The following is a 22,505-nucleotide window of genomic DNA, read 5'->3' as shown; positions in this document are numbered from 1 at the left end:
TATGTTGGAATTCAATCGTTTGAGGCAATATGTAGCTTTTTGTTTAAATTATTTAAACAAAAGGAAAATGCCATAACAATTTTACAATTAACTATCATTTAAGATAACCTTAAGAAAGATTTTTTTCATTGCTAAATTCTTTATCAATTTCACTTTCAACAGATATGTCTCAGAAAAAGGAAAGATCTCATTCATCAAGGAAGGCTCCAAAATCTCCATATTTTGAAGCACAAACAACGCATTCACCACTACTGACTAGGACAATGCATCTCGGAATTCTTTGTTATAAGATCTCATAAAACTTGAATGACATTATTTATATTCTCATGCCAAAGAAAGTGTTGATAAATTAGACTATGATTTTAGTGCAGTCATGTTAATATGTTAATGTTATATAAAGTGCCTTTTTGATATCCTTGTGGTTTTGTTTCTTGTGATTTGTAAGGAATGAGTATATTGTTAACATTTATCATTGTCAGTCTCAAGCTATATTGCAAAAGCAACAAATTTTTAAATAGTGATTAATTTATATTTATATATCCAATTAAAATGAAGGTTCTTTCAATTTTTTAGCTAAATTGAAGTGCTAAACAATCTTCAAGTCTGTAGCTACATGGACCATTATGTTCAAATTTTTTTATGAAACTATGATTTTAGTAAACTTATATTAATCTATTTATGTTATATATAATGGTTTTTTCTTATACTTTTGTTTCCTATGATTCATAGGGAATGAGTATATTTCTAACATTAATTAGTGCCTACCTCAAACAATAGCAGAAGTTACAAATTTTAAATAATTATTAATTCATATTCACATAGTAAATTGAAATTAGGGTTCTTTCAATAGTTTAGCTAAGTTGAAGTGTTATATTTTTTTTAAGTCTATAGATATGTGAACCATTTTTTTCAATTTTCTTACGAAACTATGATTTTAGTATAGTTATATTAATTTGTATTTGTTGTAGCTCAAACTATAGCCGAAGATGCAAATTTTAAATGTATATTTATATAGCCAACTAAAAGTAGGGTTCTTTAAATTTTTTTGGCTAAGTTGAAGTGCTAAACAAACTTTAAGTTTGCAGCTACATGGACCTTTCTATTTAATTTTTTATGTTGGAATTCAATCGTCTAGGCAATATGTAGCTTTTCCAACTATCTTCTATTTCAAAAATATCAAATAAAGTTGGCACTTATAAAATTACTTGTAAATTTCAAGAATATCAAAGAAATATTTGAGCATATGCAACAACCATTTGAAACGTAAAAACCTTCATGAATTTGAGAGGAATCATTTAAAAGATTTATTGTTGTGTGGATATGAAACAATATTTGACAAGGTGGAGACTGAAGTACTCTAAATTTCATCATATTGTCACATTTTCCTTTTATCCTAGAATTTTGAATTTATAGGGATTTAGATGGGACAAATATAGAACAAAGACATCATGACCAAAATCTATTTTTTATTAAGGAAATAGTTAATATCAAAAAGATTGCCATCTTTACATGCACGTCATTCTTAAGTCAAAATAAAGGGACTTCTATATTTACATATGCATCATTTTTATGTTAAAACATATATGTTCTAGTTACTAAATAGTATCCAACCTCGTAGCAGATTGAAAACAACTCCTTCATTAAAAAATTACACAACGCATAAGAGTTTGTTTGTTCAGATGAAATTCATCCCATGTATTCACAATATTACAAAATGATTGACCTGCTATACCATAGAATGAAGCTTTTATGATGTACTTTGTTAAGTCACAGTAAAAACTCATGTATTCACAATAACTACAGCTGAAACCACAAGAGCTTCATGGTTATAAAAAAACAATTGAGGAAAAAGAAACCAATGGTTTATAAATCTATGAAAAAAATTACCATTGGGATGAAGCACTTGGCCAATAAAATAGGATGAATCTTGTGATGCTAGGAAAACATAAGATGGAGCCACTTCATCAGGCTATCCAACTCTCCCCATTGGCACCTGCTCTCCAAAGCCCTCAGTACTCTATGTTGAACATTACTAGCATTAAATGTAAAATAGCTTTTAGGAACTCAATTTTCCAACATAATTTGGTTGACTTACTGCCAATTGCTTAGTTGTTGCTAAGATGGCAGAGTGGTAGCTAGATGAGACCTACTGCAATGAGGAGCACTACTAGAACAACTAGCTGGCTTATCCTTACAACTCTACCATTATCAAAACAAAACAACTCCACAACCACCCTTGCACTTTTAGGCAGGAACTACGCTACCCTGCAACAGTATTTAAAATACATTGAATAAGAATTTCATGCTTACTAAATATATATTTATATTAATAGTTATGTGTGTGTATCATTAAATCAACTTTGTCGCCATATATGCAAGCATTTATTTTTTAGCATGATTATTAAATATAATAACTAGATATAATAAATATGTATACGTTCATATGCACAATGCACCTATTATGAACTTGTATACTTTAATTTGTACAAATATAAATATTAGATACATCATACTCATAAACATTCTATACTTATCATGTCGAGTTAGAATTAATAATATTATTAATCAAAAGATCAAACATTTAATACATTTACATGCATCTTAAGTAAATTCCCATACAACAAGTCTTATGATAAACATAGAATAATTAATCACTTTAAATGTGACATTCTCATTTATGTAGTGTGTGAATAGGATCCCCTCATGCTACTCACTATTAATGCATAATAGCTTCGGTAAGATAAATGATTGAATGAGAGATAAATGAAGTCTCTCATTCAATCATTTATCATATCGATTATTAAAATGAATAACCTCAAGCATTCAATTGATAAACATTCTTTATTTATGATGATTAACTGTTCATTATCATAGAATCCCGATTTGATAATCTATTCGTATTCACCGATTGACAAATCGAATTAACCATTGCACATACGATTTAATGATTATCAGTTAGACCGAACATCGATTAGTATCGATGTTAGTTTATGTTTGCACTGATTAAATATCGAGTGGTATATTAAACACACACCGATTGACATTGGGTGTTAAGGATAGTGTTTGAAGTATTAAATATAATCATACACCATTTGGCATACACTGATAGTTATCGGGTGTTGAACAAACAACGATTGGTTAATAAATGCCATACACCATTATAGCGAAGGGGCATGATCAAGTGATGTCTTGATCGGCCATGTCCAAAAGACATGGCCAGTCAAGGCATCGCTTGACCGTACCTAGCCCACTATATATATCAAATGGTATGTGTGAGAATGGACATCGAAATTTATAAATGCTCCTCTCACCTGCCACATAAAAGAAGATAATCAGATTCATATGATAACTCAGTAATAGATAAAACAAGATAATACTAAGTAGAATATAACTTGCATATTGAATGTAAACTGAACATCATTTACATGGTATCAGAGCTATAGTTAAATCAAACCCGAGGTTGTTCAATTTTACGTAAAATTCAAATCAAGCATATATTCAACATCACAATCCTATCAATGGATGGCGCTATCAGATTTGAAGATAGACTCGTAGGAGGTGACGACTTCTCCACATGGAAATTCAGAATTCAAATGATTCTAAAAGAAAACAAAGTTGAATCATTTGTAAAGATTGAAACTAAAGAACCTAAGACTGAACCTGACAAAGCAATTTGGAAAGAAGGAAATGATAAGGCTATCAAAATCATAGTTGATGGGATAAGGAACAACATTATGCCCATTATAAAGAAACATGAAACAACCTTCAACATGTTCAAAGCACTTGAAGATGCTTTTGAAATATCGAATGCCAGTAGAACCTTGGCTCTAAAAAGAGAGATAAATCACAGAGCCATGATAAAAGGAGAATTAGTCAATGCCTACTTCATGCGAATATTTACCTTAAGGGATGAACTGGCAACCCTTGAATATGAGATCCAAAGAAAATAATTAACCCTCATTGCTTTAGATGGGTTGCCTAGCATCTGGGAAACATTCGTTCAAGGCATCAGTGCAACGGATAACTTCCCAAAATTTGATAGGCTAAAGGTTGACTGTCTCCAAGAGGAATCAAGGCAAAATAAGAAAGGGATCAAACAAAAGAATATAGATGAAGATCTTCAAGTTCTAAATACGAACTCAAACAAGAAAGGCAAGCAAAAGCAATTCAGGAAGAGAAAAGGTCATCATGGAAAGAACTCCTTCAAGAAGGACCTCTCTCAAATTGAGTGTTACAGATGTGACAAATTTGGGCACTTGTTGCCAAATGTCCAGAAAGAGCTAAACAAGCCACATTGGCCAAAACAGGAAAATCCAAAAGGGAAGAGGACTCTAAGAAGTATGTACTCTATTCAGCTCTCACAAATCAAGCATCAAACAAAGTGAACTCCTGGGTGATCAACAGTGGCTCATCCAGACACGTCACAGGATTCAGAGAAGTACTAGACTCCATGAAAGAGGAGAATGATGAGGAGGTAACCATCGGAGATGACTCTACACACCCTGTCAAAGGGGTTGGAAACTGCACCATCAAACTAAAGTCAGGTGTATCATTACAACTTAGAGGAGTGCTATATGTTTTTGGCATTAAGAGGAATCTAGTCTCAATATCAGCACTAGAGGACAATGGATACAGAGTGACCTTCATGGACAACAAAGTATTGGCTTGGCCAAAGAACTCATCCATCAAGAAAGCTAAAATAATTGGTCAAAGACAAGGCTACTTGTATGAGCTATGCACATAGCCCAACTTAGCCCTAATTCATGAAACTACAGATGCCAATGAAATCTGGCATAGAAGACTAGGCCACCTAAATTTTAGAGCTTTATTATTAATGGGAGACCTTTTCATATGTCTACCTAAGCTAAAGCAATATCATTCAGGGGCATGCACAAGATGTGCCCTAGGTAAAAATACTAAGGGTGCTTTTCAGAGTAGTACTAGGAAAACAAGTAAAATTTTAGAGTTAGTTCATTCTGATGTATGTGGACCTATGTCTATAAATTCATTGCGGGGATTTCTGTATTATGTAATATTTGTTGATGACTACTCTAAGAAAACCTAGATCTACTTTCTGAAATGTAAAGAATCAAAAGAGATCCTTAATAGGTTTAAAGAATTCAAATCACTAATAGAGAACTACTCAAGAAACAAAATTAAAACCCTAAGAACTGATAATGGGGGGGAATACACATCAGAATTATTAAAAGAGTTTTGCAAAACTTCAGGGATTAAGAGGGAGTTAACAATACATTACAACCCTCACCAAAATGGGATAGTAGAAAGGAAAAATAGGACAATTGTTGAAGCTGCCAAAGCTATGATTCTTAATCAAAATCTAAATATCAATCTTTGGGTAGAAGCAACTAGCACTGCTGTATATATTCAAAACAGATGTCCTCAGTCTCATCTTGAAGACAAGACCCTTGAGGAAGTCTTTACTAAATCAAAACCGGATATTATCCACCTTAGAATTTTTGGATGCCCTGTCTATATTCATATACCTAAGGAGAAAAGATTAAAATTAGAGCCTTCTAGAAAAAGGGGAATCTTTGTAGGATATAGTGAAACCTCCAAGGCCTACAGGATATATATACCTAGTCAAAAGAATATTGAACTAAGTAGGGATGTGATCTTTGAAGAAGACTTAGCCTTCAAAAGAGCCCAAAGCTCTCTAGACCCTGAAGTCTATATCCCCAACCCTAGCTTAGATAGAGATCCTACTCCTGAGCTTCAGAGGGAGAATCCTGAGGAAACTATAAGTGAAACTCAAATTCCACCTAGAGAAAACCTCAAGAAAAGACCAATATGGGCCACCAAGACTGTAGAAGAAGCTCAGAAGTTTGTTGCTCCTTTAGGAACCTTCAGGGAAAGCAAAAGGCCTAATAAATTCACTAGCTATGTTGCCCTTATGAATGATCTCTCTAAAGATGAACCAAACAATGTATCAGATGCACTTGAACATCAAGTATGGAAGGATGCCATGTCTGAAGAGTATCAATCCATTATGAAAAATGATGTTTGGGAGATTGTTCCTATGTCAACTAAGAAATCTGTGGTTTCATCTAAATGGCTTTTCAAGATCAAACATGCTGCAAACGGAAGTATTGAAAAACACAAGGCCAGATTTGTAGCTAGAGGGTTCTCACAAAGGGAAGGAATAGATTATGAAGAAACCTTTGCACTTGTTGCCAGGTATACATCAGTAAGAGTTGTATTAGCCATTGCAGCAGCAAAGGGGTGGAAGGTACACCAAATGGATGTTAAGACAAATTTTCTAAATGGTGAGATCTCAGAAGAAGTCTACCTAGAGCAACCTGAAGGGTTTGAAATTCATGATGCAGAGTCTCATGTGTGTAGACTCAAGAAATCTCTCTATGGGCTTAAATAGGCTCCCAGGGCCTGGTATGAAAGAATTGACACCTATCTCTTAGGACTAGGCTTCTCCAAAAATGATGCAGATCCTAATCTCTACTACAAAAGAAATAAAGGTGATATGCTAATATTAATTTTATATGTTGATGACTTATTAATCACATGAAACGATCACCTTATAGATCAATGCAAGAAAGATCTATCCAAAGAATTTGATATGAAGGACTTGGGACTCCTTCATTACTTCCTAGGATTGGAAGTATGGCTGAACTCTGACAACATTATACTAAACCAAGGAAAGTATACCTTGGATAGTTTGAAGAGATTCAGAATGCTAAACTGTAGACCCATGACCTCTCCTATGGAAACCAATTTACATAAACTTAAAGAAGCAGCAGCAGAGTCACAACCCACTGATCCTACTCAATACAGATAGATGATTGGGTCCCTGATGTACCTGGTAAATACAAGACCAGATATTTGTTATGTAGTTAATGCTCTAAGTCAATTTATGTGTGAACCAAAGGAGATACACCTGGTTGCATTAAAACACATTATGAGATGCCTACAAGGTACCCTAAACCTTGGTCTCAAATATGAGAAAGTTGATATAGACCTACATGGATTTACAGATTCAGATTGGGCTGGAAGTGTGACTGACAGGAAAAGCACTTCAGGGTGTTGCTTCAGTCTAGGTTCAACTATGATATCTTGGATCAGCAGGAAGCAGTCTTCTGTAGCTCAAAGCTCCACCGAGGAAGAATACATTGCAGCTTCTATGGCTGCTCGAGAGGCAGTATGGCTTAAGAAGTTGCTTGTGGGGTTGTTTGGAGAACCTATGAAACCCACTGTTATACACTATGACAACCAGAGCTGCATAAAACTTTTAGTAAATCCAGTGTTTCATGATAGATCCAAGCATATTGAGATTCCATACCACTATGTGTGAGAAATGGTAGACATGAATGCAATCCAATTAGAATATGTTTGTACGGGAGATCAAACTGCTGATATTCTAACCAAACCTATTTCTAGAGTAAAGGTTGATCACTTCAGAAAAGGTTTAGGTATGATAGAAAGGTAATTTGCTTTGTAATCTGTATTTGCATATCTATAAGATGTTTAATGTGTAAACTTCTTTGTCATGATAGGAAATTTTTGGATTTTATCCCCTGGGTTCATATCTAAGAGGTGACGATCTCTCAAGATAATGAACACTTGTATGGAGACATTATAAGATGACGATATTATAATGTCCAAACTAGTCATCATGTTCGATCTCTGGTGTATCATGGATAAAGCCATGATTGTGTTATGGTAAAACATTTATATGAAGTGTTAGTGCACCTACCATAACCTGGATAAAGATGAGAATTGAATATTTTCTCATATGATTATCCTTAAGTATTGTGTGCTTAGGCAATATTGATATCACGTGCTAAGGTGATATCCTGTCATCACAAGATTAATGTGATAGTTCTTTGTATTGCGTGGTTAGGTGATACTTCATACCTTGTGATTAGGTGATATGATCTCCTAGAAAATTAAATTATGTAAAAGAGTTCTAACTATCAATTGAAATGTGATGCTTGATACACTACTCTCATTCATCTTACCTAGCTAAGAGGGAGTGTTAATGCATAATAGCTTTGGTAAGATAAATGATTGAACAAGAGATAAATGAAGTCTCTCATTCAATCATTTATCATATCGATTATTAAAATGAATAACCTCAAGCATTCAATTGATAAACATTCTTTATTTATGATGATTAATTGTTCATTATCATAGAATCCCGAGTTGATAATCTATTCATATTCACCGATTGACAAATCGAATTAACCATTGCACATACGATTTAGTGATTATCAGTTAGACCGAACATCGATTAGTGTCGATGTTAGTTTATGTTTGCACCGATTAAATATCATGTGGTATATTAAACACACCGATTGACATCGGGTGTTAAGGCTAGTGTTCGAAGTATTAAATATAATCATACACCATTTGGCATACACCGATAGTTTTCGGGTGTTGAACGAACAACGATTGGTTAATAAACGTCATACACCATTATCGTGAAGGGGCACGATCAAGTGATGTCTTGATCGGCCATGTCCAAAAGACATGGCCGGTCAAGGCATCTCTTGACCGTACCCAACCCACTATATATGTCAAATGGTATGTGTGAGAATGGACATCGAAATTTATAAATGCTCCTCTCACCTGCCACATAAAAGAAGGTAATCAGATTCATATGATAACTCAGTAATAGATAAAACAAGATAATACTAAGTAGAATATAACTTGCATATTGAATGTAAATTGAACATCATTTACACTCACAACCAAGAATCTACATCGCCTCTACCTCAACTAGATGATCTCGCCTTCAATGGTACCTTCATACACTTCCACTCACATTTTCATTCCTAGCTTAATCAACATTCATAATCAAAATGAAATTGCACAACTATTTTTACATCATCATAATATGCATGATAACTAATAATTAATTTTAAAAATATCATTAATCAAAGCATGTCCAATCAAGACATGGCATTTGGGTTTACTATTATGATTGGTTGTTGGTAGATTTGGAGTCTAAGAAAAAAGGGTCAAAAGGGTTTCCTAGAATGGGCTTTCATATGACGATTTTGTAGGAAAAAATCTTGTCGACCCTGTTGATGTACCTCCCTACCATTCAAAACAATAACCATGAAAACTTATTTGTTTGTCTTGTTGCTAAATTTAACTTTAAGTTAAAAACCATTACATTAAAACCTTGTTAAAAAAACCCTAAAGTGCCCCGCTATTTATTAGTACATAATAAGAATCACTTTAGTTTTAGAAGGAAACTTTAATATTTGAAAAAAAATTAAATGAATTTATAAGGTGGTCAACTCTATAATGTGGAGATTTTAAATTTTTTTAAAAATAATTTCGTTTGACTGATTTTTGGGGTCCAATTGTAACTTGCTTGTATAGCAAAATTATTAAGGAATGTGTGTTAACCCTTTTTAAGGAATGTTCGATAAATCCATGGTTTTTAGTTTTGGTTAATGGGGTGGCCAAAGGCTTCTTCAAAAATGAAAGGGGGCTACAACAGGGGAATCCACTCTCCCCATATATATTTATCCTTGTTGTTGAAGTGTTGGAAAGAAATATTCATAGATTCATTGGTCAAAACAAGTTGAAGGGTGTTCAACCTACTTCATATCTCTCCCCTGCATCCCATCGATTTGTGGATGATACAATCTTATTTAACATCTCTTCTATTCATGAAGCTAGACAATGGAAGTCAATCCTCAATATGTATGCTAATATTTTGGGTTAGCACATTAATTACAATAAGATTTTGTTATAATTCTTTATTATTGACGTCGACCTACAAGAGAAGGTCATTAATATTCTTGGTTGTCAGAAGGAGTCTTCTCCTACAACCTACCTTGGTCTTCCACTTGCTAGTAGGAAGTTGGCACATAATTATTGCTTTGGGATCATGGAAAAGATATAGAGAAAACTTGTTGGCTAGAAAGTTAAGCTTCTTAATTTGGCAAGGAAGTATCAGCTCTTGAAAGCCATTCTTTAGAATATCCTAGTTTACTATTTGTCACTGTTTAAAATTACAATCTTCATAGCTAAAAAAATTTAACAAATACAAAAGAATTTTCCATGGTCAAGAGTGGAAGAGAAGAAAAGGTTAGCCCTAATAAAATGGGAAACTATGTACAAACCTAAAAATATGGGTAGAATAGGTCTGAGAAGATTGCAGCTATTCAGAAAAGCCATTATTGCTAAGATTGGTTGGAACCTCATATCCTTAGATAATGACTAGATTAGAATTGTTCAAGTCAAATACCCTATGCAACAAAACTTAATATGCTCCTCTCCTCCCAAAGGTTTGGAGATCTATAATAATGTCCTTAACTCAAGGAGGATCAAAAAACAAGGCCTGAGATGGAGAGTGGGTAATGGTCATTCGATTAATTTTTGGGAAGATATCTAGGTAGGCAATTTTGTGTTCAGTTCCTTACCTCCGTTTAGAGACCTTATTTCTCCTTTTTCTCAACATTTTTGAGTTAATTTGTATGACTATGTGGATTGGAAGGAGGACAAACCCAGATGGAAGTTATTCCCTCATTTTTTTCCCAGAAGGCAGTTGAGGTCCTTGTTTCTAGAAACTATAGGTGATTGTCATTTTTTAATCATAATAGGAAGGATGTGGCAGCCTTGTTCCTTAATTCAAAAGGCATCTTTTATGTTTCTTTGGCCTATAATTTGGGATAATATAATGTTGGGAACATGGATTGCATCAAGAAGCTTATTTGGGATTGAAATATCATTCCAAAAGTTGCTCATTTCTAGTGGACCACCATCCACAATAGGATCCTCACCATAGATAACCTTGTTAGGAGAGGGTTTCAGCTTGTCAACAAATGTCCTCTTTGCCAACAACATGAAGATTCGACATATCATTTGTTCTTCCACTATGACTTCACTAGACGCATCTAGAATAAGGTGTTCATGAACTTCCATGTATGTTGGGTGCTTCCTAGAAATACAAGAAACTTGATTGAATCCTAGAAGGACAACTACCCCTTCAAACATCTTGTGCTTTAAAATCTCTAGGGTTAGGTCCTTTGTTTCCTAGCTTGGTGTGTCTAGAAGGAGAGAAATAATTTTATCTTTAGAGATGAGTCCAAAGATTTAATGAAGGGGTTTTCCAAATGGTGAAGAGTGTAGTAAAAACTAACATCAGCCTGATGAACCATGCAAGGGCCATTCAGAGTGGAACGCTCCTAGAAATACTTGTAAGGAGAGAATGGGGAGTCGCCTATAGAATGGGCAACCTTAAAGTTGGTAAGAAGAATTTGAGAAAGCATGTGAGATGGAGGAAGCCTGAACTAGACTTGGTCAAACTAAATTTTGATGAGTGTAGCAAGGGAACCTTGGGGTGGCAGCCACAACAAGTGTTATAAGAGATTCAAATGACAAAGTCTTGGAAGGGTTATTAAACATGTGGGGATTAAGACCAATAATGAGGTAGAAGCCATGGCTTTGTGGTGGAGCATAAAGAGAACGTTATATTTGGTCTTAATAAATTTTTAATTAAGGGAGATTCTAAATTAATAATAGATATTATTAATTCAATCTATCCAATCCTTTGTGGAAGGTATAGAAAGGTTATAATTGGTCATTATTCCTACAAGAAGTCCACTCATATTTAGGGAGGGAAATGAAGTTGTTGATGCCTTAGCTAAAGAAGGACTCAAATTTGGAGAATGGAAGTTTGGACCAGTGAAGACAAGGTCTCAAGCCACATTAGGGATATTCAATTTAATGATATGAATGAAAGATATGTTAACTATGGAGAATAAGAATATGCTAGGAATATTGTCCACTGTGTTTGTGATGTGGATGACCACTTGACACTATAGGTTGTATGGTCCAATGAAGGTTGATATGACAGGGACATATCTTGATGATTTTAAAATATTTCCTAATGAGAAAAGAAATAATAGCAAATATGGCATCTCCATCTACCCCAGGGATTTCGTGTTAGAGAATATTTTCACCCACACAAGGAAGATGTACATAAACACTTGGAGAGAGATGGGCTATACTTGTTACTATTTATGGAAAGGTGTAGTTTGTAAAAATGAATTAAATATATTAAGAGGGTAAAAGAACAAAGATGTGTCACACTTTTATAAAGGAAATGGCCAATGTTGATTCAACTTTTTAAATTGAATTAATAGAAAGTGAAATATGTGTTTTGAATTTTGGAACGATGTAAACTAATAAAATGTATATTTTTTTGTGTATTTTATGTTTGTAATTTTTTACAAAAATTAAAAAATATTTGAATATATTTTCTTATAAAATAAACACTATAATTTTGTTGCTAATAAAATACTGAAATTGAAGTTACACGGGGTGTCACACTTTTTACCTTTGCTTCTTCAATTTTTTAATGTATATTGCTAACTTGAAACTTTAGTGCAAAAATATAATTTTAACTATTTTTTATGTATATATATTTTTTAATAAATTTGAAAAGTTGTGTATACTGAAATATAACTCTTTCCATTTGGCATCACCTTTTTTTTCTTAATTGTTTATCCAAATTAGAAAATAATTATATCATCTTAACATAGACTCTTTTCTCTAGTGCATTTATTTTTTTCAAATTTTTCAAATATTTATTATTTTTCCTTGACAAGATAATCAACATTATATTTTAGTGTTGATGACCTACTTTCAATAAAAATAAAATATAAAATATAAAAACCAATTAAAATACTAAAAGATACATATTTTTGAAAATTCACTTATAGATCTATAAAAGGGTATTTTTACATTTTAAAAAACAATATTATTTATAACAATAGGAGTCATTGAAACATCAAGTTTTTCAAAAAAATAAATAAAAATTGGTAATTAGACCCAAAGTGGTCTAAAATATACATTTAGTAGACAATTTCAATTGGAAAATTTGTGGCCCATATATAAGATAGCTATAATGAATCTTTATAGACCATATTCTCAAGACTAAAATTAATTTTTAGCTAGAATTACTTAAATTCACTTGTGCTAATTGTAATATAAAAAATGTTATCCCTTGTAATTAATGTGACAAATGGCGCTTTTCCTTCATGTCATCAGAGGTGAGGATCCGCCATCATGTCCATTTGTCCACTCAGACCATCCATGTTAGCTCTGGCCGAAGCATCACCAACTCTGCCAACCTGTCACCTTCGGGGAGACATGCACGACGTGCTAGCGTCCCACAAATCTGATAGTCTACAGGTGGCCATTTGAGCATTACGCCTGCTCCTGGAAGGAATCGTAACAACTCTGTATGTGCCCATCAACATCTGAATTCCTTCCCAAGCCTTTATCTTTCACTTTGGAGGCATTTTGGAAGGATATTTTGGCAAGTTTGGCAACCTTCTTGCAAGTTAAGCTCTTGGAAACCACTTTGGACAACATTCCATCAACATCACCATTGTTGCAGCATCTCAAACATACTACACCGACATTTCCAACAACTGTTCATGAAAGGGGAGTTTCCTTAATCTCTTTCTTTCATTTTCCAATACCTTTTTATCAATCTTTCGTTGCATCCTTTCAATTATCTTTATCATACTATTATTCCTGTGGCTTCTTGGGTTGTCCGTGGAGGTGGAATCACCAAAGCAGGGGTCTGACTTAGGCAAACTCCAAAACACAACCCCAACATTTTCCATTCTTGCTTGTGTGTAGCTTCATAGAGGTGAGAGAATCATCATTTAGTGGGAGGCTTCAATCGTGGACCGATTGTGAGTGTTTTTATCTCTCTCTCCTTTCTATTTTATTTTAGTCATTTCACATCTCATAACTCTTAGTTTAGTTTATTCATTGCATTATTCTCATATTCAGAACTTTCCATATGCACTCTGTACTTCGTCCGTACAGGATGACAACACATCGCACTAGTGTCCCAGCTCTGCACGCTCGTCCTCGAGACAAAGGCTTGATAGAGCCGTCTGTGAGTCCCGAATCATGGGTAATTACCCTGGTTTGTTATTTTATCCCCTGGCTCATCTTAGCGCCAATTCGCAGAGGTAATCAGAAGAACAATTTGTCCTCAAGGATGCATCATCCTTGAGGTGGCAAATTCCCTCCATTACATTTTGGTGAACCCAACGTGAAATAGGATTATCTTTGCATTACTTGCTTTCTGCTTCATTTAGGTACATTTGGTCTTTTAAATTTTCGAAAGTTTAAAAATTTGAAAACAATCTAAAAAAAGAAGAAGAGGAAAACCAAAAACAATAACCTTCATTCCCATTTAGTTTAAATTTCTACATTTTCCGTTTATCATTTAAAACCAACTATATCATTCGGTGTCCTTGTAGTGTGGTCCTAAATGTCGTGTGTCTTTTCTATGGGCTTTATGACTCAGACTACAACAAAAGCCGTAGTTAGGAGGTCGTCTAGGCGGAGTTTTACCCCTAATCGCTACAGTCCTCCTCCACTCGACACCATGCAGGGTGAGCAGTCATATGATCCCAATGAGTTCTTGACCTCTCATAATCTGAAATCTATTCTGACTAGGGGGCCTTCTTCTAATTCGCAACGTAATTCTCCTAGGAGTTCTACCCCATCTTCCCCTCATGTGGTCAATCATGATTTTGCAGTCATTGTAGACTTTGAGAAGATCAATATGTTGGAGAAAAATCTGAGAGACTTTGAGGGTTTCTTGAACTAAGAGAATGTCCTCCCCTAGGCTGGGAATGTCGTGAGTACCTTGAGAGATATGTTAATCTCCGACAAGAGAGGCCTGGAGATATTGAGGGCTTTATCCATGATTGTTAAAAGCCATGTGCCCATGGCGGATGCACCCCCTGTGGATAATCAATATGATCCCTTCAGTTCCCAGGTTAGTGTTAGCATTCTAGGGTTGAGTGCCCACATGGTGGACTCCATCATACCTAGTGTTAGTGCTTCACTCACTCCCTTGGGCTACACATGCATGGCTAGTATCAGGTTTCAGCAATCAGCGCTAGCACTACATCTATCGGTGGCACTTGTCCTTCTGGAGGTTTCGGTGGAGGTGGCAGGGGATCTGGCCCACCTCCACCTCCTCTACCTTGTAATCCTATCCTGAATAAAATCTTACAGAACATGGGGCAGTTGGAGTTGCAGCTAACAAAGTTGGCCTCTGCTTCTAGTCAATCATCTATGCCTGAGTATTACATGAAGAGTCCCCTTGACATTACCATCCTGAATACTATCCTTCCAACTGTCACTGAATCCTTGAAGTTCAATAGGTTCAATGGTATTGGGGACCCAAATGTGCACATAGATTCTTTCATTACTATGTGTAGTGATCACCATAGTCTAGATTTTGTGTTGCTGAAATTGTTCTCGCGTTCCCTCAAGGGTACAACGTACCTTTGATCATCTTATGGATCTTTTCTTCAAGCGGTTTCAGGCAAACATTGGTAGTAGGGTCACTATCGCTGACCTTGTTCATTGTAAACAAAAGCCCAATGAAAACATTACTGATTTCATTTCGAGATATCAAGCTATCTCCACTAGGATCCCCTTTGCCCTACCAGATAGTGATATGCAAAGGATGTTTATCGGAATTTGTAGTTTGCATTGAGGGAGAAACTCTCTCTTAACTGATATCAAAACTTCACTAACATGTGCTCTGCTCTTACCAATTACCAACACACTATGTCATGGTTCAAAAATACTTTTTCGAACCCTCACGGTGGATCCTTTGCAGGTACAACCATGGATGGGTCCCGAAAGAATAAGGTTGTTGCTAATATTATGACTATTCCTCAGATGGCTCTTGCGCAAGCTCCACAACAAAATAGAATGTTCACTAAGTTGAATGACTCATACTTGAGCATAATGCAGCGGTTGTTGAAAGACAACCTTATTATCCTTCCATAAATCGAACTAATGTTTGATAGTCAGCCTTATCTGCATTGGTACGATGGTTCAAAGTTTTGTCATTATCATCGTGTGCTTGGTCACAACACTGAGTGATGTTACTGTCTTTGACATGTTGTCCAAGACTACATCGACAGTGGTGCAATCAAGGTGGATGCACAAAAGCACAAATCAAACAAGTATGTTGATAAAACCAACAACTTGCAGATTTATACCAATCCTTTCCCTTCGCATTCAGCAAACTTTATCTCTACATCGAATCCTTCTTCGGATGATGGTCCATATGTGAACATGGTCACCATCACCCCCAGTAGCTCACCTCTGACCCCGAAGGGGAAGGTATCTGATCTATCCTTGTCATTTACCCCTCTAGATGCCCCGTATTGTGGAAAGCCTGCTCCTCTTTACATCTCTACCAAGCTAAACGGTCAAACTGTCGCACGTGTGATGGTTGACCCATCTAGCAGAGTCAATGTTATCACAAAGGAGACTCTCTTTGTGAATGACTGACATAGACCGGTGTATGATGAATGCCGCTCAACTTTGAGGATGCATGATGGGTTCTATGTCCACCCCTTGGGTAGTATCACCTTGATGGTCCTTGTAGGGCCTAAGGTAGTGTCCTCAATGTTCGTCTTCATTCTTGAATTGGACCTCTTTTGAGTTAAGCTCAACATTCCTTGGCTGATTTCTATGGAAGCAGTCCCCTTGGTTGTGCACAAATGTCTCAAGTTTCCCCATGAGGGCACAATGCATGTCATCCAGGATACTGGATATCGACCCTTGATCGCCCATGGGGATTTTCTGTTGGATCACTTTTGGCCTACTCCGGTGGGGCCCATCCTTCCCTGAGGTAATTTAATGTACCACGCTTTTTATCAGTATAAAATGGGGATTCAACCCCTAAATCTGTGCAACCTAGTATTTCATTTCCACCTCCTGCATCGACCTCTCCTCCATTGATTCCGATCTTGGAGTGGGTAGTGCCTCATGTCTCCTCATCATCGGGGGCCAAGGCTAAGCCTTCTCCCTCGAATAGACCTCTGGATCCATCTAGGACCGCACAACCTCCAACAGTGTCTGCTATTCCTACGACTATGCCCAATGCAACCAAGGGAAAGGCACCCATGTTGTCAAAGTCTGTGGCCCGTCCTCCCTTCAAGCTCTCGATCATGGCCGATATTCCTCAAACCTCTCGTTATGAGAAAAGGAAGTGTTCTTCTTATGTCCCTTTGTCACAGCCTATGTCGACACCCTTTGTTCCTCCAGCCACTCCTCGAGCACAACAAGGTTTGGTGCTCATTGTTGTGGATGTGGTGCCTCTCCAGTGATGCAATAAAAAAACTCATTTCTTCCGATTCACAACATTCAATACACAAAAAACCCTTTCACTGACTCTCGGCTACAAATTTAACAGTTAGATTACAACAAAACAAACTTATATGCTCATAAAATTAGAAACCATAATTGTAATTATAGCTACCCTCTATCCCTCTTGGGTCCTCACACCAAGTTTCAAGATGTTCTAACAATCGAATCAGGGAGAAACTATCAAAATTCTTGTTAGTACCCTAGTTAGTCTAGCTACTAGGCGACCCCGTGAACAATCTACAAAATCTTTTTAACAAATCATTAGTGAATGGAAGATAACAAACCACTATACACCCAAATGTGCTAGCTCACTTAAAGAGTTTGAATCCAAACAACAATATGTAAATACAAGATTAGAGAAAATTACATAAACAAAGCGACTTACAGAAAATAAGCTTCCAATTAAGTGCCAATGATTTCAAATTTGAAAAAAAAACACTTACAAAATTAGTTTGTAGAATTATCCCCATTCTTCACCTCTCTCCTTCTCTATCCATTGCTCATACAATTTATACCAAATTTGAATTTTCCTGTGGTGACCTTTGGCTGTCTGAATATTCAATTTCCTAATCTGATAAATCATTGTCGAACACAGGTGTTGGAATAGCAATGTCGAGTTGATATACCAACACTGGGTATCAATATCAGAACAACAACTCGGATCATGACTTTCAATCTCCCATTGGAATAACTCTTCAAGGCAAAGCAACAAATTCCAGTAATCCCAACAAAAAAACTACCCTGATATCAAATTTCAGTATAGCTTATATCGAACAAGACATGTGGATGCCTATTGGAATAACCCATCTAAGTCGGCTGAACAATATTGTGCAATCACAATAGTGTAAACTATCTTGATGACAACCTTATCGGATTAACTATTTCGGTGATAATTTTTTATCATAATGATGCTTTATTAGGTTAGCTATGTCGATGCCAATAATGATACCTTATCGAAATAGCCATTCAAAATTAGTCGAACAAAATTTTGCAAATCTGATAATATAACCTATCCTGATAACAACAATGAAACCCTATCAGTTTAACCTATCCCAATAACAGTAATGACAACATTTTTAGCAACTTTACAAATTTGAAAATCATGACTCCAATTTGACAAACGAACCCAAAAACATGAAATACGTTACAAATGGTCTCAACAGACCTTATTGAATCAAAATAGACCTAACCCTAACTCCTAAGACTCAAAACCTATTTACTAGACTCCAGGTGCTCCTACAACATCCAAGATGCACCTCTTGTTTCATCGGTTGGGCCTTCTCTTGCCCTTGACACCATTCCAGAGGTCTCTTCTATGGAGCACGACGGTCCTGAAGCCTCTCTGACTCCAGTTGGTGGTCCCGACCTCCATCGGAACCAACATGTGCGTGAGCATAAACACTTTCAACGGGCTTGAGCTCGAGAGCATGACACTGCCTTATAGTTTGTTATTGTGGCTCTGACACCCAGCGCTGCTATTTAAGAGCCTATTCCCTCAATTCCTCCCATCTCTACACCTATTTCAGTCTCGCTCCCTACTACTTCTGAGGCTTTCGATCAACCTCCCTCTAAACGGGTGCAGGTTTTCATTGCTCCTTCTTTGGAGCTACCTCTTATCACTTCTTTGTCGGACATGCCTCCCTTGTCCCGACCCCTTAACATGTCACATACGCAGGTAGTACCTAGTACAACTTTGTCTGCCCCGCCTGATTCGCCACCACTCCAGCATCCGAGGTTTCCTGGGGTCCTTCAACCTACTACGATCGATAGGAGGTCTGACACTCCTATCCCGTGTAAATGCAAATTTGAGCAGGGCCCTGTTTTGGAGTTCCAACGATGCAAATCTTTGCAGGTATGTTCTTCATCCCTTTCTTTTCCTATCTCAGTGCCTATTGGTTTTCTTGTTTCTGTTTGCATGATCGAGAAGGCCCCCCCTTCTCCTGAGTTTGTCACTACCCCTCTTCCAAAGGCTGACAATCATGTTCTTGTTTCATCCTCCCCAAGTGAGTCACCTGCTTCCTCCACGGAAGCTTCCATGTTCGACTCCTTGGAGGACATCTCAAACTTGTCTACGATCTTCACGCGATTGTTGATCCTTGCCTCCTGCTGAGCCTGTAGATGAATACATCACTATTGCTTCGTCTCTTTCTCTCACTACTGGTGAGGCACTCTGTGTGGCCCTTTCGATAGTCCCTCTCTGAGCTCGCCCCCTTCTCCCTATGACCTCGATTTGGCAGACAAGGCTCTTCTTGAGGATGATGATCGCCTGCAGTACGATCACCTCATAAGGGCTGATTGTTAGGGCTTTTATCTTTCATCTACATTTGCTTGCATGTGTGTGTGATTGTGTTCCCCCATGCTTTCTTTATCTATTTGTTCCCTCCTGGAGGACCCAAGTCACTCCATAGGTACTTGGATACAGGAGATTGACTATTTTTATCTGTTGTGCTCTCCTGAAGGACCCGAGTTACTCCGTAGGTGCTCGGATACAGGAGATTTCCTGTCGTACACATTCCTCTATTTGTCTACCTCCTTCTTCCGTTTGTTGTATCTTGCTTTTCGACATTCAAGGACGATGCAAGGCGTTGAGGGCATTCTTTTCTTTCTTCCATGTTGACCCAAAAAAAAATCATTTTATCTTTGTCTTCCTCTGCTCTTCTTGAAATTTGAGAATGTTGGCACTACGACAATACACCCATCTCGCAGTGATACTATATATCTTTTTGAAACTTCTATGGGTTCTAATGCCAAACTATCGGATCCCCCTATCCTCTTGCATTGCATCTTTTTATGTTGTGGACATTTATGTGTCACTATCTATTGGTGGCATTCCACGGAAACATCTCATTATGTTGACGTGTCATAACTACTCTTCTCCTTAGAATCACATGCCTTCCATGCCTATCATTCTAAGGGGGGGCATCATATTTGTACTTATCTTTTTAGCTTTGCCATTTATCCTTTCGGCTTTTGCATTGGTGTCTTTTATCGATTGTTTTCCTTGTTTGCCTAGGTGGAGGCCAAACGTCTCAATCTTTTTTTTTTCCAAGATCGCCTAGGTGGGGCCCAAACTACTTGATCTTTTAGACTTTTCCCATGATTGCCTACATGGGGGCCAAACCATTATTGAGTGCCCTTTTAGGGGAAATCTACTACTTACCAAATTTATCTACCCTATCACATGGCTATCTAGCGTGTCGCTACCCATGTTAGCAAATTTGTCTTTATCTGCCCTATCATATGGTTATCCATATTGACATATCACGCCCTATCATATGGTCATATAGTATAATGCATCTTGTTACCCATACCGACGTATCTTATACCAATGATGGTCGCTTATCTCATATCTTTCCATAGCCAGGGGATTTCCTCCAAGGCGAGGTTTGTTTTTGTTAAGTTATCTTATCCTTTCCTTTACCTTACCATCCATCAAGCTAGTTTGTAGCTAGCGTGTTTGCGATATACCGAGTACCAATATTTATTCCAAATCTCAACATCATCTCATAGGGGGCAACCTCGTCTGATCAACAAAAATCTGCCTCCCTATCGTGATTGTTCAATCTTTGTATCTTCCTCTACTTTATCTTCGCATACCTCGGCAAAGGCATGCTCGCTAAAGTGGAGCCAAAATGTAATATAAAAAATATTATCCCTTGTAATTAATGTGACAAATGACACTTTTCCTCCATGTCATCGGAGGTGAGGATCTTCCATCATGTCCTTTTGTCCACTCAAACGATCCATGTTAGCTCTGGCCGAAGCATTACCAATTCTGCCAACATGTCACCTTCGGGGAGACATGCACGACGCGCTAGCGTCCCACAAATCTGACAGTCTAAAGTTGGTCATTTGAGTGTTACGTATGTGCCTGGAAGAAAGCGTAATGCCTCTGCATGTGCCCACCGACGTCCGAATTCCTTCCCGAGCCTTTAAATTTTACTTTGGAGGTATTTTGGAAGGATCTTTTGGCAAGTTTGACAATCTTCTTGCAGGTTAAGCTCTTGGAAACCAGTTTGGACAACATTCCATCAACATCACCATTGTTGCAGCATCTCAAGCATACTACACTGACATTTCCAACAATTGTTTATGAAAGGGGAGTTTCCTTAATATCTTTCTTTCATTTTTGAATACCTTTTTATCAATCTTTCGTTGCATCCTTTCAGTTATCTTTATCATACTATTATTCCCATGGCTTCTTGGGTTGTCCATGGAGGTGGAAACACCAAAGCGGGAGTCTGACTTAGGAAGAATCCAAAACACAACCCTAACATTTTCCCTTCTTGCTTGTGTGTAGGTTCACAAAGGTGAGAGAATCATCATTTAGCGGGAGGCTTCAATCGTGGACCGATTGTGAGTGTTTTTATCTCTCTCCTTTATGTTTTATTTTAGTCATTTCACATCTCGTAACTCTTGGTTTATTTTATTCATTGCATTATTCTCGTATTTGGAACTTTCCATATCCGATCTGTACTTCATCTGTACGGGATGACAATGTGTCGCACGCTCATCCTCAGGACAGAGGTTTGACAAAGCCATCCATGAGTCCCGGATCGTGGGCAATTTCCCTGGTTTGTTATTTTATCCCCTAGCTCATCTTAGCGCCAGTTCACAGAGGTACTCAGAAGGATAATTTGTCCTCAAGGATGCATCATCCTTGAGGTGGCAAATTCCCTCCATTACACTAATAAGTTGGCTTGAAACGTGACATAGTTTTGTGCTTTTGCCCAAGCCCTTTCTCATGTGAAAAAAGAAGAAAGGCTTTGTTGGTGGTTTGCAATATTGATTTTGTTGGTTTTCCAAAAAGATACATCACTAAATCTTCTACTTTGGTTTCTGGTCTTGCTAATACTATTTCTTATTTTTGGAAAGAAAGAGCTACTACCATGGGTGGCCAAAGACTAAGGGTTGAACATACCTCATTTTATTCTCTCAAGAAAAATACCTAGGTCTGGGATATATTTGACAGAGGAGGAATTATCCTGTTTTTTAAGGCAATGATTGGGAGTAATGAGGTTTTGTCCTCAAAATTCATAAATAGTTGGAGAAATGGGAGAGTGGAGTTACAGGTGTTAATATGGAACTGTTAGAGGAACTCATTACACAAGATACAAGTCTGGATTGAGAAGGAGAAAAGGTTTCTAGGTTGAGCCAAAAGTAGGCATATCAGGACTACATGGTGCTCTTTTGGAGAAAGATGAATTCTTGAAAAGACACCAAAATGGGTTTAGTTGGGAAGACTTAACACCTCCTTGGGGTGTTGTGAGTTACCACCTCATTAATAACTTTAACTTGGAAAG

The 22,505-nt window shown here is 36.9% G+C and overlaps 1 protein-coding gene across 1 annotated transcript in view; it reads left to right on the top strand.

Moving 5' to 3' along the window:
* Nucleotides 1–14,680: 14,680 nt before the first annotated feature.
* LOC131054756 (putative receptor-like protein kinase At3g47110) overlaps nucleotides 14,681–22,505 on the top strand; it is a 28,810-nt gene continuing 20,985 nt past the window's right edge. Inside the window, exons 1-2 of the mRNA XM_059212921.1 lie at nucleotides 14,681–14,803; nucleotides 14,911–15,202. Coding sequence (XP_059068904.1) covers nucleotides 14,681–14,803; nucleotides 14,911–15,202 — 415 coding nt within the window. The remainder of the gene's footprint in view (nucleotides 14,804–14,910; nucleotides 15,203–22,505) is intronic.

This window comes from Cryptomeria japonica, chromosome 2 (genome assembly GCF_030272615.1).
Source record: "Cryptomeria japonica chromosome 2, Sugi_1.0, whole genome shotgun sequence".
NCBI classification, from domain to species: domain Eukaryota; kingdom Viridiplantae; phylum Streptophyta; class Pinopsida; order Cupressales; family Cupressaceae; genus Cryptomeria; species Cryptomeria japonica.
This window is presented reverse-complemented; position numbering and strand designations above follow the sequence as displayed.